Raw genomic sequence first — 14,844 nt, 5'->3', positions numbered from 1 at the left:
GAACATTTCCGCGATTCTCATCCGTGAAAAATGGACCGATTTTTTTATACGTTGTGTCTAACTCCAGCCTTACCCATCTATTGATTAGATTCTTTGTAATTTCATACTTAACAAATCTTTTGATTGACTCTTAAGCAAGATATTTACATAAATAGGGAAACAGGAAAGAGAGGAATTATAATCTAAATCCTTTGCACTTGTGATAGGTGATGTACATAGTAAAAGCAGGGAAGGCACAAATAATATATTTCCTGACACACCAAGAGTGAAGGAAAAATACTGTTTATGGTAAATCTCATTGTGTGTCTTACCATATGAAAGGATGGTAAAATTAGGATATTGGTTCCAGGTAGATATAATAAGGAAACCCGATCTGGACCACAAAAAAAATAAAATAGATGAGGACAGTAAGACATAAATCAGTACACTTTCTTATTGGGTACTAAAAAGATGACATTTTATGGTGGATCTGAGGGACTAAAAGACTATGAAACTTGGGAATGTAAAATTCTGTAAGGTGATGCACATCACAGGATGTTTTCTGCAGGTAGAGTTAGGCAATAGTGATAGTCATACACAGGTTTCCTTGTGTCTTTGTTCACAAGGTGTGTAATAAGTATCAGATTCTTGAGGGCTGGGTTTCTACAAGGGCAAGCTTAAATTGTGCTGTATTTCTGAAGACGATATTATTCCTTTGTTGTGTCTGGAAGTAATTCATTTGTAATCTCCGTGAAAAGTCAAGGATGTACCAATTGAGGTCTCCTGTTTTGAGGCGCGCGGTATTCTTTTTCTTGTATCTAGTCTCCTGTAATGGCAGGTAAGTGTAAGTGATGTCTCCATTGCTTTTTATAAAATAACCATGAACATTTTCTTTAAAGAAGCTTTACTAATTTTTTTGTATATATTTTTGTGTAAATGTATATGCAACGATGCGTAAGGGTGATAATGTGTCAATCGTAGCCTTCTAATGTCTCCATCGCTACAGTCTTCATCTCATGTACTTGACTTCTACTCCGACCTGTTGGACCATACTGGAGCTTGTGTGGACCAGAGGTCATGTTTACAATGAAGGCCAATGGAGTGTTAAAATGAGGCGGTGAGTAAGAAAGGAGTCAAGTGAGTGAGATGAGGATCGGCGAAGCGATGCTGGAAACCATGTAGAATAGCAATCAGGGAGTATACTAACACACTTACACTAAATTAGACACATTTTCACTGGTTTACAGTACGCTAAAAAAGTATTGTGAGTGTTTCTTTAAGGACAGAGTTGAAGACATTCTGCAGCTTTATATTTGAGCTTCCGAATTTATTTTTAAATAAATTAACTATATGTGCATTGTAGTACCTTGGAAGTAATAACTGATTACGAAAGTTTTTAAAAATGTTTCATCATCAAATGTGCATTTAGTTAATACATTTCCTTGATATCCTAACGAATATGTTCTTTGTATATATATAATATGTCTTTGGCTTAGAGGAACCATGGTGCAGGTGCCGTAGCACCATATTGAGAAAAATAGGATGGTATGCAGTAATATTAGGTGGTGGTATACTGAGTGACATGTATCCTTTAAATCCTTCATGACGTGAACAATTTCAATTTTTGCATTTTTGTTTTTTCCTCAGCTTCTTCCCAGAACTCTTTTATTTTTCCGTCCACATAGCCATATGGGGCCTTGTTTTTTGCAGAACGAATTGTACTTTTGAATGACACCATTCATTTTACCAGATAGTCTACTGAAAAACGGAAAAAAAAAAATTCAAGTGGGGAGAAATTGTGAAACCCCCCCCACAATTCTGACATTACTTTTTGGGAATTGTTTTTGCGTTGCACATTTTAGGGTAAAAATGACCTTACAATATGATTCTGCTCATCAGTTTAATTACAGCTATACCAAATATGTCCAATGTTTTTATTATTAAAGGGAACCTGTCACCCCCCCTAGGCATTTTTAAGTAAAAGAGCCACCTTGTGCAGCACTAATGCTGCATTCTGTCAAGGTGGCTCTTTTATTTATGGTCCCTTCCACCGCAGAAATAATCATTTTTAAAAGTTGTCAGACATACCTGTTTTTTTACGGGGGGGGGCAGGTCTTTCCCCCTCTGACACAGACGCCTCACATCTGTCACTCATTTCTTCCGGCATTGTTTGCTCCGCCTCCTCATCGTTCTTTTGAAATCCTGGCGCCTGCGCTGTACTATATATTCTTGGGCATGCGCAGTTAGCAGTCCCTGTGTGGACGCGCGGCTAGAGATCCTGCCCCGCAGTCGCTTCTGATTTATTCACACTGCGGGGCGGGATCTCTGGCCGCGCATCGACGCAGATGTGATAGGAAGGCCAGGATCTGATGAGAGAGAACGGGCAGCGCTAACTGAGTATGCCCAAGATTATATAGTACAGCACAGGTGGTGGATACTGTGTCTGGAGGCACGCCCTGCCCCATCTACTGGCTGACACAAGGCTGTGGGACCGATGTCCCCAGTAAACAGCATACGTGCATATGTTGCCTCATCTACTGACCTCTATAAGCATACTACAACAAGCAGTGGGACGGTCCACCCCATAACTAAAGAAGGTCAAAATTTGACCGAAACTTTTTTTTACGTACTACAATAAATATTCTTCTGAATATCCTAAAGTTGAGAGCTAGGTTTACAACTTATACCTGTCCAGACATCACAGTTTGTACTTGAATGGCGTTTTATGGATATCTGAATTCAGGATTATTGAGTTCTCAGTACCCAAATACCCAAAGTGAATTATCATGGAGAGAACCTAACAAATGTGTATTGGCTGATGATGTTAACATATTTGCTTTGCTTTCCAGCCCATCATACTACATTCAGACACCGGCTAGTATAATCCCTGGTGTTAACACTTCATTGGCTGTTCACTGGTTTGGTGACAAATACTCTGAAGTTACTGTAAATGCAGCGATTATGAGTTATGGCACCATTATAGCGACCGCAAGCAAAGTCTTCCAAAATGGTGAGGCAACATTTATTTCTATTTAAAGATTGCTTTTATAAAATCCAACCAGATGCACATGCTCCAAAATATTGCTACATACTGTGATTGCACACATATGTCTTGCTATTTGTAGTAGTTGAAATTCTGTATGACCTCAGTGCTTCTAGTTTTTGTTTTAAGGTGGAAACAATTTCACTTAGAGACACTGTACAAGGAAAAAGTCACTGTAGAGTATTAATACTTGTCATAAGAAAAATGTAAAAATGTTCTAAATAATGAAATAAATAATAATAATAATAATAATAATCTTTATTTTTATATAGCGCTAACATATTCCGCAGCGCTTTACAGTTTGCACACATCATCATCACTGTCCCCGATGGGGCTCACAATCTAAATTCCCTATTAGTATGTCTTTAGAATGAGGGAGGAAACCGGAGTGACCGGAGGAAACCCACGCAAACATGGGGAGAACATACAAACTCCTTGCAGATGTTGTCCTTGGTGGGATTCGAACCCAGGACCCCAGCGCTAACAACTGAGCCACCGTGCCGCCCAATAATAAATGATAAATAAATAAATAAATGATGTATTATATTTCCCAACACTCATGCAGTGTGTACTTTTACCCTTTCTTGAATTTGGGATTTTAGGTTTTTGGTTTTTGCTCCCCTTCTTCCCGGAGCCATAGCTTTTCATATTTTTCTGTCAATATGGCCATGTGAGGGCTTGATTTTTGTAGGACAAGTTGTTCTTTTGAACACCACCATTGATTTTTCCATATCGTGTACTGGAAAACGGAGAAAAAATTCCAAGTGTGGTGAAATTTCAACAAAAAGTGCAATTCCGTAATTGTTTTTTTTTAACCACGTTCACTAATTACTAAAACTGACATCTGACATTATGATTCTCCAGGTCATTATGAGTTTGCAGATACCAAACATGTCTAGGTTCATTTTTATTTAAGTAGTGAAAAAAAATCCAAAGTTTGCATAAAAAAAAAAAATGGCACCATTTTTCAAGACCCATAGAGTCTCCATTTTTCTGGGTGAGGGCTTATTTTTTGCTTGCTGATGTTTTTATTGCTACCATTTTGGGGTAGATACAGCGCTTTGATCCCATGTTATTACATTATATTGCAATGTTGCGACGACAAAAAAACTATAATTCTGACATTGATTTTTTTTTCTCATTGCACCATCGGCTAAATTTTTTAAAATCAGGTGTTTCTGCTCATCGATACCAAACATGTGTATTTTTGACTTTTTTTATTGTTTTATTTTGATTGGGGCAAAAGGGGGGTGATTTGAACTTTTAAATGTTTTAAATATTTTTAGAAAGATTTATTTTCTACTGTTTACTTGCTTCAATAGTCCCCTTAGGAGACTTCTATGTCTTGAAAATATCATCATCCGCTATGAACACCAGCCACAGACCAGCATTTACAGGAGTTCTGCAATGACAACCACAGGGGTGTTCTCCAGACCCTCGGTTGCCATGCCAACCCATAAAAACAATTGTAATGTGCCGGCAAAGATGCAAAGTACACATCACATGCTGAGACACGACCTATGACATAAACCGGAATCAGGAAAAAGTAGATTAACGGCACTCCAGGAATAAAGAAAAAATATGTTTTATTGTGGCAAATTAAGCCATATTAAAATCAAGTTGCCTGACACGTTTTGAGTGCCTGGTGTGCATTCTTAGTCATAGGATACATAAAACTGGTACAGCCACAATTATATACACAAAAAATAACCAATGAAAAAACACACAATCATGAAAAACACATGTGCAGAAGACAGTAGGTGAGAAAGCACCTGAAAGACAAATTAATGGGTTAAATCGCATGTGGAACAGATCAATGGATGTATAGCAGTTCATGCATGAACAAAAATAAATTAGATTGCATATATACCAACTCAATAAATATAAAATAAATCATTTTGAAGTTCATACCCAGGGGCACTCTGGTATTGAGTTTCAGAATCCAAAAAACTTCTCGCATGTAAAGCATTTTTTTGTTTGACACCTCCACGTGCAGGACTCAACACTTTTTCAAACACAAAAAATCTGAAAAATGTAAAAAATGCCGAACTACTATAGTGAAAGTTCACAAAATGTTTGACAGCACCAGAGTAACAAGCATTTTTGCCAGAAATATTAGAGAGGTGCTCGGCAATTCTTTTTGGAGTTTTCTAGAAGTACATCCTATATATTGAACATTACATATGTTGCAAAAAATACAATAGATGACACTTTGGGAATTGCAATTAATAAATGAAGAAATCTTTTGAACAATTCCAGGAACTGAGAAAGAAAAAATTTCTTTTGTTTTATCATGGGCAAAGCTGCAAACATTGCAGCGGCTATCTGCACATTTGTGGAAACCTTCCACAGATAACCATGATTTTTTGCATGAACGCTCTTGGAATAAACTGGGAGAAAGCACATTGCTGAGACTGGAGCCCCTTTTCACTACATATCGGCATCCTTGAATAATAATGGAGCTAAGCTTGTCATCTTGGTTAAGAACAGGCAGATATTTCTGAATAATTGTTGTAATTGCATTGAATTGAGGGACAATAAGGTGTTGAGAACGTAACTGCAGAGCTAGAAGAACCTGATTTTTTAGAAAAAAAATCTGGGTTGTTCCGATACCTGATTGAAAGCATGTTTGATTGCACGTTCATTGTAGCCTCTGTTCAGAAGGTGCTGAGAGACGATGCGGCTTTCATTGAGGAAAGAATTGTAATCAGAACATAGACATCTGGTTCTATTTAACTCCCCATAGGGGATTGCTTTAATGATGTGTCTATCATGTGAGGAAGTAGAAGGAAGAAATGTATTACGTGAAACTTTTTTTTCAAAAAACAGAAGTATGAATTTTTTGATCCTGAACATTGCCCAATAGCCAAATATCAAGAAAAGATAGCTTGTTACCAATGCCACTAAGAGTAAATCATAGATTCAAATTATTGGTATTCAAAAAAACATGAAAAGAATCTAGAATTTTTTATGGACCTTTCCAAATAAAGATTAAATCGTCCACATATCTACCGAACCAGTGGATATGGCGAGAAAAATGATTAATATCAGAAAAAATATATTTTTCTTCCCACCATGCCATGTATAGTATGACCAGGGAAGGGGGAATTTTAAGCCCATCGCGCCACCAAGTATTTGCAAAAAACACTTACTATTAAACATGAAAAAATTAAGTTTGAGCAAATATGTCATTGCATCGATCAAAAAAGATTTAAAGGGAACCTGTCACCCCCCACAGGCGTTTTTAAGTAAAAGAGCCACCTTGTGCAGCACTAATGCTACATTCTGTCAAGGTGGCTCTTTTATTTAGCGTCCCTTCCACCACCAAAATAATCGTTTTTAAAATTCGTCAGACATACCTGATATTTGTCAGGGGGCAGGGCTTTCCCCCTGGACACATAGCCTCACATATGTCAGTCATGTCCAGCTTTTGAATTTGGCGCCGCCTCCTCAGCGTTCATTTCTTTTTCTTGCACCTGCGCTGTAATATTCTTTCAGTGGTGCAGCAGGACCTGTGATGATGTCAGCACCATGTGACCAGTAGGGGCGGAGCTCAGCAAGCAGTGGTGCCAGCAGGGCCTGTGATAACGTCACACCATGTGACCAGTAGGGGCGGAGCTCAGCAGAGCAGTGGGTGGCAGCAGCACCTGTGATGACATCAGCAACATGTGACCAGTAGGGGCGGAGCTAAGCAGGGCAGTGGTGCAGCAGGCATGAGAAAAAAAGAAATGAACGCTGAGGAGGCGGCGCAAAATTCAAAAGCTGGACATGACTGACGTATGTGAGGTGTCTGTGTCCAGGAGGGAGAGCCCTGCCCCCCTGACAAATATCAGGTATGTCTGACCAATTTTAAAAATGATTATTTTGGCGGTGGAAGGGACGCTAAATAAAAGAGCCACCTTGACAGAATGCAGCATTAGTGCTGCACAAGGTGGCTCTTTTACTTAAAAACGCCTGCAGGGGGTGACAGGGTCCCTTTAAGTTCCACTGGGTAATTACTGAAAAAAATGTAAATGATGGTTGATAGCTTGTAAAGCAAGGTTGTGGGGGATAGAAGAATAAAGGTTGACAACGTCGCATGTGAAAAAACAAAAAAAATATTTTTCCACTGTATGCTATCAAATACCATTAAAACAGAACTGGAATCTTTCAAATAACCAGGGATTCTTGACACTAAAGGTTGCAAATGGCTATCCATCCAAGAACTGAGATTTTCATTGAGGGAACCTATGCTTGAGATAATGGGTCTTAATGGAGGAGGAAAAACCTCTTTGTGTGTTTTGGGTAAACCATGGAAAATTGACAAAATGGGATGTTCAGGAAGCAGGCATCTGCCAATCTTTGTGTCGATAACACCAGACGATATACCTTGCTGGTTTAAAAAAGACAATTTAGTTTTATAAACAGAGGTAGGGTCAGCAGATAGTGGAAGATATGTGTTACTATCATTTAGAACCAAATTCACACAATGCATATAGAGACATGTGTCCAAAATCACAGTGCAACCCCCTTTGTCTGATTGGCAAATTACCATATTGGGGTTATTTTGCAAATCAGAAATGGCACCGGCTTGTTGAACAGTCAAATTGTGTTCAAAGTGCGATTGATTAGTTTTTTATCAAGAGTTTTTAAGTCTTTTTCAACTAGAGATTGAAATAAATCTAGACAGGGTGCAAGTGATTGGAGAGGGCAATATGAAGCATTTTGCGGACAAAATGAAATGTCAGAGTCCTGGACAGCACAGGAGTTGAAGCGTGGATCCTGCAAAGAAGACAAAATGGATACCGTTTTAAGGTCATCAAACAAAAAAGATGGAGGTATATCAGACAAATTCTGTGGAACTGCAAAATTTTTTTCCACCTGGGTAGAGTCCTGTGAAAAAATGTATTTTTATGGTTAGAAGCCACGCAAATCTGTTGGTGTCTTTAATGGTCTGAAACAGATCAAATTTCTTGGACGGTACAAAGTTCAGTCCTTTAAGGGCCTGTCACACTAAGAGATATCGCTAGCAATATCGCTATAACTAGTGACGTTATAGCGATATTGCTAGCGATATCGCTGTGTGTGATACTTACCTACAGCCCGCTCCCCCGCTGGTTATCGCTGATCGCGCGAGAACAGGCTGGACTGTTTCTTGTCGTCAGCTTCCTCCGGCGCTTCCTTCTGTGACGACAAGCGACGCGTGGAGCCGGGCGGGAGGACGCAGGATCGCCTGGTGTGACAGGTAAGTAGCGACCCCCGTCCCCAGCGATGTCGCTGGTGAGATCTGCCTGTGTGGCAGCTCACTAGCGACCACTTAGCGATGTACCAGCGATCCTGACTGCGTCATATCACTGGTCGGGATCGCTGGTACATCGCTAAGTGTGACAGTACCCTTAGAGAGAACATCTAGATGATCCCTGGAAAGCACAATGGGACTGAGAACTAATACTTTGGAACAGGCATTATCTACCTCATTCGTTTGTCCCGTGTAGGATAGCGTTTCCAAGTGTAAGGCTCTCTTTCTTTTTCTTTGCCCACACCTCCTGCACCTCCTGCGTTTTTTGGAGTGTAGACAGTTTTGCCATTATCAAAATATCGTGGTTCAAAGTCACACCCGGATGAATCAGTGTCCTTATCAGAGCTACAGAAATCCGCGGATGAAAAGGTAACTGATGTTAAATCCTGCACGTGGAGGTGTCAAACAAAAAATGCTTTTCATGCGAGAAGTTTTTTGGATTCTGAAACTCAATACCAGATTCCCCCTGGGTATGAACTTCAAAATGATTTATTTTATATTTATTGAGTTGGTATATATGCGATCTAATTTATTTTTGTTCATGCATGAACTGCTATACATCCATTGATCTGTTCCACATGCGATTTAAACCATTAATTTGTCTTTCAGGTGCTTTCTCACTTTCTGTCTTTTGCACATGTGTTTTTCATGATTGTGAGTTTTTTCATTGGTTAACCTATGTGTATATAATTGTGGCTGTACCAGTTTTATGTATCCTATGACTAAGGCCGGAGTCACACTGGCGAGGAATACGGGAGAGTGAGAGGCGCAAAAAGCACGCATTAGACATGGACAAATGATTTTCTATGGGGTCACTCGCACCAGGCGTATATTTCTCATCCGTATTCTATGCTCCGTGCCAATCGCAGCATGCTGCGATTGTCAGCGTACTACGCCCGTAGTACGCCAATGCAAGTCTATGGGTGAGCAAAAAATACGCATTACACACGGACCACACGTGTGACTTGCGAGAAATACGCACCCAGTGTCTTTTAGCAAAGACGGCAATTCAGTGCGCTATACAGTAAACTCACACTGACAGGTTTAATAAAGAAACAAAAGAATAGATATATACACATAGAATAGATACATACATATATACACTCACTGGCCACTTTATTAGGTACACCTGTCCAACTGTGTGTTAAGACTTAATTTCTAATCAGCCAATCACATGGCGGCAACTCAGTGCATTTAGGCATGTAGACATGGTCAAGACAATCTCCTGCAGTTTAAACCGAGCATCAGTATGGGGAAGAAAGGTGATTTGAGTGCCTTTGAACGTGGCATGATTGTTGGTGCCAGAAGGGCTGGTCTGAGAATTTCAGAAACTGCTGATCTACTGGGATTTTCACGCACAACCATCTCTAGGGTTTACAGAGAATGGTCCGAAAAAGAAAAAAAATCCAGTGAGCGGCAGTTCTGTGGCCGGAAATGCCATGTTGATGCCAGAGGTCAGAGGAGAATGGGCAGACTGGTTCGAGCTGATAGAAAGGCAACAGTGACTCAAATTGCCACCCGTTACAACCAAGGTAGGCAGAAGAGCATCTCTGAACGCACAGTGCGTCGAACTTTGAGGCAGATGGGCTACAGCAGCAGAAGACCACACTGGGTACCACTCCTCTCAGCTAAGAACAGGAAACTGAGGCTAAAATTTGCACAAGCTCATCGAAATTGGACAGTAGAAGATTGGAAAAACGTTGCCTGGTCTGATGAGTCTCGATTTCTGCTGCGACATTCGGATGGTAGGGTCAGAATTTGGCGTAAACAACATGAAAGCATGGATCCATCCTGCCTTGTATCAACGGTTCAGGCTGGTGGTGGTGGTGTCATGGTGTGGGGAATTTTTTCTGGGCACTCTTTGGGCCCCTTGGTACCAATTGAGCATCGTTGCAACGCCACAGCCTACCTGAGTATTGTTGCTGACCATGTCCATCCCTTTATGACCACAATGTACCCAACATCTGATGGCTACTTTCAGCAGGATAATGCGCCATGTCATAAAGCTCGAATCATCTCAGATTGGTTTCTTGAACATGACAATGAGTTTACTGTACTCAAATGGCCTCCTCAGTCACCAGATCTCAATCCAATAGAGCATCTTTGGGATGTGGTGGAACGGGAGATTCGCATCAGGGATGTGCAGCCGACAAATCTGCGCCAACTGTGTGATGCCATCATGTCAATATGGTCCAAAATCTCTGAGGAATGCTTCCAGCACCTTGTTGAATCTCTGCCACGAAGAATTGAGGCAGTTCTGAAGGCAAAAGGGGGTCCAACCCCTTACTAGCATGGTGTACCTAATAAAGTGGCCAGTGAGTGTATATATATGCATTCTATGTGTCTATATCTATTTTTTGGTTTCTGTTAGAAACCCTGTCATAGGGCTCCATTATATGTCCATTTTGCAAGCCTGCGAGAAAATCTCGCCATACGGATGCCATACGGATTACATACGGATGCTTACATGTGCAAAATACGCGACCACACCTTGATTACGGATGACATACGGAGCACTCTTTAGGGGACATTCTTCCGTATTACGCATGTAAAATACGGAGCGTATTTTGCGCAGGTTAGTGTGACTCCAGCCTAAGAGTGCATACCAGGCACTCAAAACGCGTCAGGCAGCTTGATTTTAATATGGCTTAATTTGCCACAATAAAATATATTTTTTTCTATCTTCCTGGAGTGCCGTCAATCTCCTTTTTCCTGATTCCGCTATGCTAACTAGCTTGGACATGCACCCTCCACATGTGAATTGACTCGTCTAATTTGGATTCATTTCGTGGCAGCGCCAAGACCTCCCTCTATGACATAAACCCCTTCCTGCTGCAACCAATTTTAATTTCAATTTTTTCCTCCAGTCTTCCAAGAGCCATGACTTTTTTATTTTACTGTGGATATTGACATTTGAGGGCTTGTTTTTTAGGGACAAATCTTACTTTTGAGTGACACTGTTCACTGACACTGAAGAGCAGGAAAAAATTCTAAGTGCATTGAAATCGCAAAAAAATGTATTTACCATGTTCACTATAGCACATATACCAAACATGCATAGTTTTTTTTTATTTAAGAAGTGAAAAATAATTCAGAAATTTGTAAAATAATTAATATTTGTTTTCTTGAATTGCTTCTTTTCTGAGACCCGTAATGTTTTACATTTTTTTGAGATACGGTGGGTTAAAAAAAGTATTTAGTCAGCCACCAATTGTGCAAGTTCTCCCACTTAAACAGATGAGAGAGGCCTGTAATTGGCATAATAGGTAGACCATGAGAGTCAAAATGAGAAAACAAATCCAGAAAATCACCTTGTCTGATTTGCCAAGATTTATTTTTGCAAATTATGGTGTAAAATAAGCATTTGGTCATTAACAAAAGTTCATCTCAAGATTTTGTTATATATCCTTTGTTGACAATGACAGAGGTCATACGTTTTCTGTAAATCTTCACAAGGTTGGCACTCACTGTTGGCGTTATGTTGACCCATTCCTCCATGCAGATCTCCTCTAGAGCAGTGATGTTTTGGGCCTGTCGATGGGTAACATGGACTTTCAAATCCCTCCAAAGGTTTTCTATGAGGTTGAGATCTGGAGACTTTTTCCTCCATTGTATGGGACTGTTTGAGAGCTTGTTTTATGTGTTATGAGCTGATGTTTTGATTGACAGCATTTTGGGGTAGAAGCAATGTTTTGATTGCCTCTTATTGCATGTTGTTGCGGCAACCAAAAATACATAATGCTGGCAAATACACAAATATGTGTATTTATTTGTGACAAGTAGAAGCTGCACTGATTTAGAGTCATCCAGCAACTAGAGGGATCAAAGTGGTTACAGGAGACAGGGAGTGGTCAGAACAGCCCCTCTGAATTCTAGGAAATTTGTTGTTGTGTCAAGGACCTGCAGGAAGCAGCAGTGTCAGGGAGAGTCTCCTGTCAGACTGAACTAAGATAAGCTGCCAAAACCAGTTCTTTCAGTGAAGTGCCTGCTGGCAGCCTAGAGGCAGTCAGGAGTGATTATTGTTGCTTCAAGATAAGAGTGCGTAGAGCCTACCAGAGGTCTCAAACTGCATTCCTCAAGGGCCGCAAACAGGCCATGTTTTCAGGATTTCCTTAGCATTGCACAAGGTGCTGGAATCATTATCTGTGCAGGTGATTCAATTATCACCTATGCAATACAAGGAAGTCCTGAAAACATGACCTGTTTGCGGCCCTTGAAGAATGCAGTTTGAGACCTCTGGCCTACATCATACTCATCCCCCCATTGACCTCACCACATGATAAAGGTATAGTGCTACTGTATGTAAAGACATTGTGTGTGAAGAGAAGTTTTCAGTGGTACTTTTCTTGCTTTGTTGTCCATGGTTTTTGCCACTATTATAGCACCCACACAAGTCTTAGTTATATTGTTATTTGTAGTGCTCCTGGGGCTTCTCGGTTATAGCCAAGATTTTTAATCACAGCTTTCATGCATCTTGGCATGCTTTCCACCAGTCTTTCACACTGCTTCTGGGTGCCCTTATGCCACTCCTGGAATAAAAATTTAAGCAGTTCTTCTTTGTTTAATGTCTTGTGACTATCCCTCTTACTCTTGATTACATTCCAGAGGTTTTCAATGGGGTTCAGGTCTGGAGATTGGGTTGGCCGTGACAGGGATTTGATGTGGTGGTCCTTCATCCACACATTGATTGACTTAGCTGTGTGGCATGGCGCATTTTCCTGCTGAAAAACCAGTCCTCGGAGTTGGGGAACATTGCCTGAGCAGAAGGAATCAGCTGTTTTTCCAGGATAACTTTGTAGGAGGCTTGATTCATACATCCTTCGCAAAGATTAACCTGCCCAATTCCAGCCTTGCTGAAGAATCCCCAGGTTATCACCGATCCTCCACCAAATTTCACAGTGGGTGCAAGACACTGTGGATTGTACGCCTCTCTAGGTCTCCGTCTAACCATTAGGTGACCAGATGTTGGGCAAAGCTGAAAATTAGACTCAGAGAAGTTTACCTTACTCCAGTCCTCTATGGTCAAATCCTTGTGGTCTTTGGCAAACTTCAGCCTGGCTCTCCTTTGCTTCTCATTGATGAAAGGCTTTTTTCTAGCTTTATATGACTTGAGCCCTGCCTCTAGGAGCCTGTTACGAACTGTTCTTGCTGTGCACTTCACCTCAGCTGCCATTTGCCATTCCTTTTGTAGGTCACTTGATGTCATCCTGCAGTTGCTGAGTGACATTCGAATAAGATAATGGTCATCTCGGTCAGTGTAAAGTGGTTTTCACCCTCTGCCGGTCTGTAGCTTTGTTGTCCCCAATAACTGCAGCTTGACCTTGTTGTAAAGGACTGCTGTCTTAGAAATTTTAAGGATGGAGGCAACATGATGCTCACTGTATCCCTCTGCTAGTAAAGCCAGAATTGAGCCCTTCTTTTCCTCACTCAAGACTTTTCTTTTCAACTCCTTTGGCTTGGTTAAAAGTTATTTTTCATTCCTATTACTTTTGGGATATTACTAGCACTTGTTTTGCCATTCAGCTTGTCCTATTGCAAGAGAATTGTGAACACCACAGCAGGGTTTTTTATACTTTCCTTCGTTAAATAAGATTTGGTTCAGGTGATCACCTAATCAGAAGCACATTAAGTAGAATGAGGTGTACTCTGGTTGGAATTCATCTGACACTGGAATGGAATGGCTGTCAGATATGTAGAGAAGATGATTTTTATACACTGTGCAGTGTTCTCTTAATTTTTTTTCAGTGCTGTATATACAAATACAAATAACAAAAGGCAACTTACATATCAAAACACTCACCAAGGTCAGAAAGGAGTAAACGGAAGGATAAGAAGGTACAAACCAAATGTGAGTAGGATAATGGAGAAAGCATAGGCCCATAAACAGCAAACAACAATCTCCAGCAGCAACTATGAACTCTAACTTCAGCACACCATCTACAGGAAGCAAAACTTTTACAGGCAGGGATGAGAAGGTCTGGCCAGATTTACAGAGAGCAAAAATCAGGTCAGGAGCAGCTGTGAGATGGAGCTGCATCTCTCTAAGCAGCATACAAAGAGTCATTATCCTCTTCAGCGCCAAAGGAAACAAAGTTTATTTAATATGAGGAACAAAACACACAGGCTAAATGGAAAACCTGTGATTCACAGTACGTAAAGATCGCCTAACCCCAGATCTCCCAGGAGAATGTGACACACTTGTGACAGAAAGATTAAGATTAATAGTCGCCCTGAGTAAAATCACTTGAAAATTCCAAAGAACTCATATTTCTTTATCCTGCTTCCATATACTTTTCATATTTTTAAAACTTTTTTTTTCATATTTTACTATATTTGATTTGAAACTGTGATTGTCTGATCACTTGCAATCTATGAACGCCAGCTACAAGCTGGCTTTCACATGAGAACTGTCATGACAAGCTTGGAGGTTACTTCATGTGCGCCGATGGGCGTATGGAATCACTTGCCCCCCTGTCGGTGCACATTAAATATTTAACAGGTTAATATCCGCTGGCATAGCTTGTGAACCCCCTTCAAAGTTAGG

General features: G+C 40.5%; 1 protein-coding gene across 1 annotated transcript in view; it reads left to right on the top strand.

Annotated features, from left to right (window-relative positions):
* Window positions 1–658: 658 nt before the first annotated feature.
* The window catches only part of LOC141084548 (CD109 antigen-like), a 202,241-nt gene continuing 188,055 nt past the window's right edge, over window positions 659–14,844 (top strand). The window contains exons 1-2 of the mRNA XM_073569326.1: window positions 659–817; window positions 2,829–2,989. Of these exons, the coding sequence (XP_073425427.1) occupies window positions 744–817; window positions 2,829–2,989 (235 nt within the window). The 5' untranslated portion in view covers window positions 659–743. The remainder of the gene's footprint in view (window positions 818–2,828; window positions 2,990–14,844) is intronic.

Source organism: Dendrobates tinctorius, unplaced genomic scaffold (assembly GCF_039654945.1).
Source record: "Dendrobates tinctorius isolate UK_male_01 unplaced genomic scaffold, ASM3965494v1 ptg000024l, whole genome shotgun sequence".
Lineage (NCBI taxonomy): Eukaryota > Metazoa > Chordata > Amphibia > Anura > Dendrobatidae > Dendrobates > Dendrobates tinctorius.
Note: the sequence above shows the minus strand (reverse complement) of the source record. Positions and strands in the feature narration are given on the sequence as shown.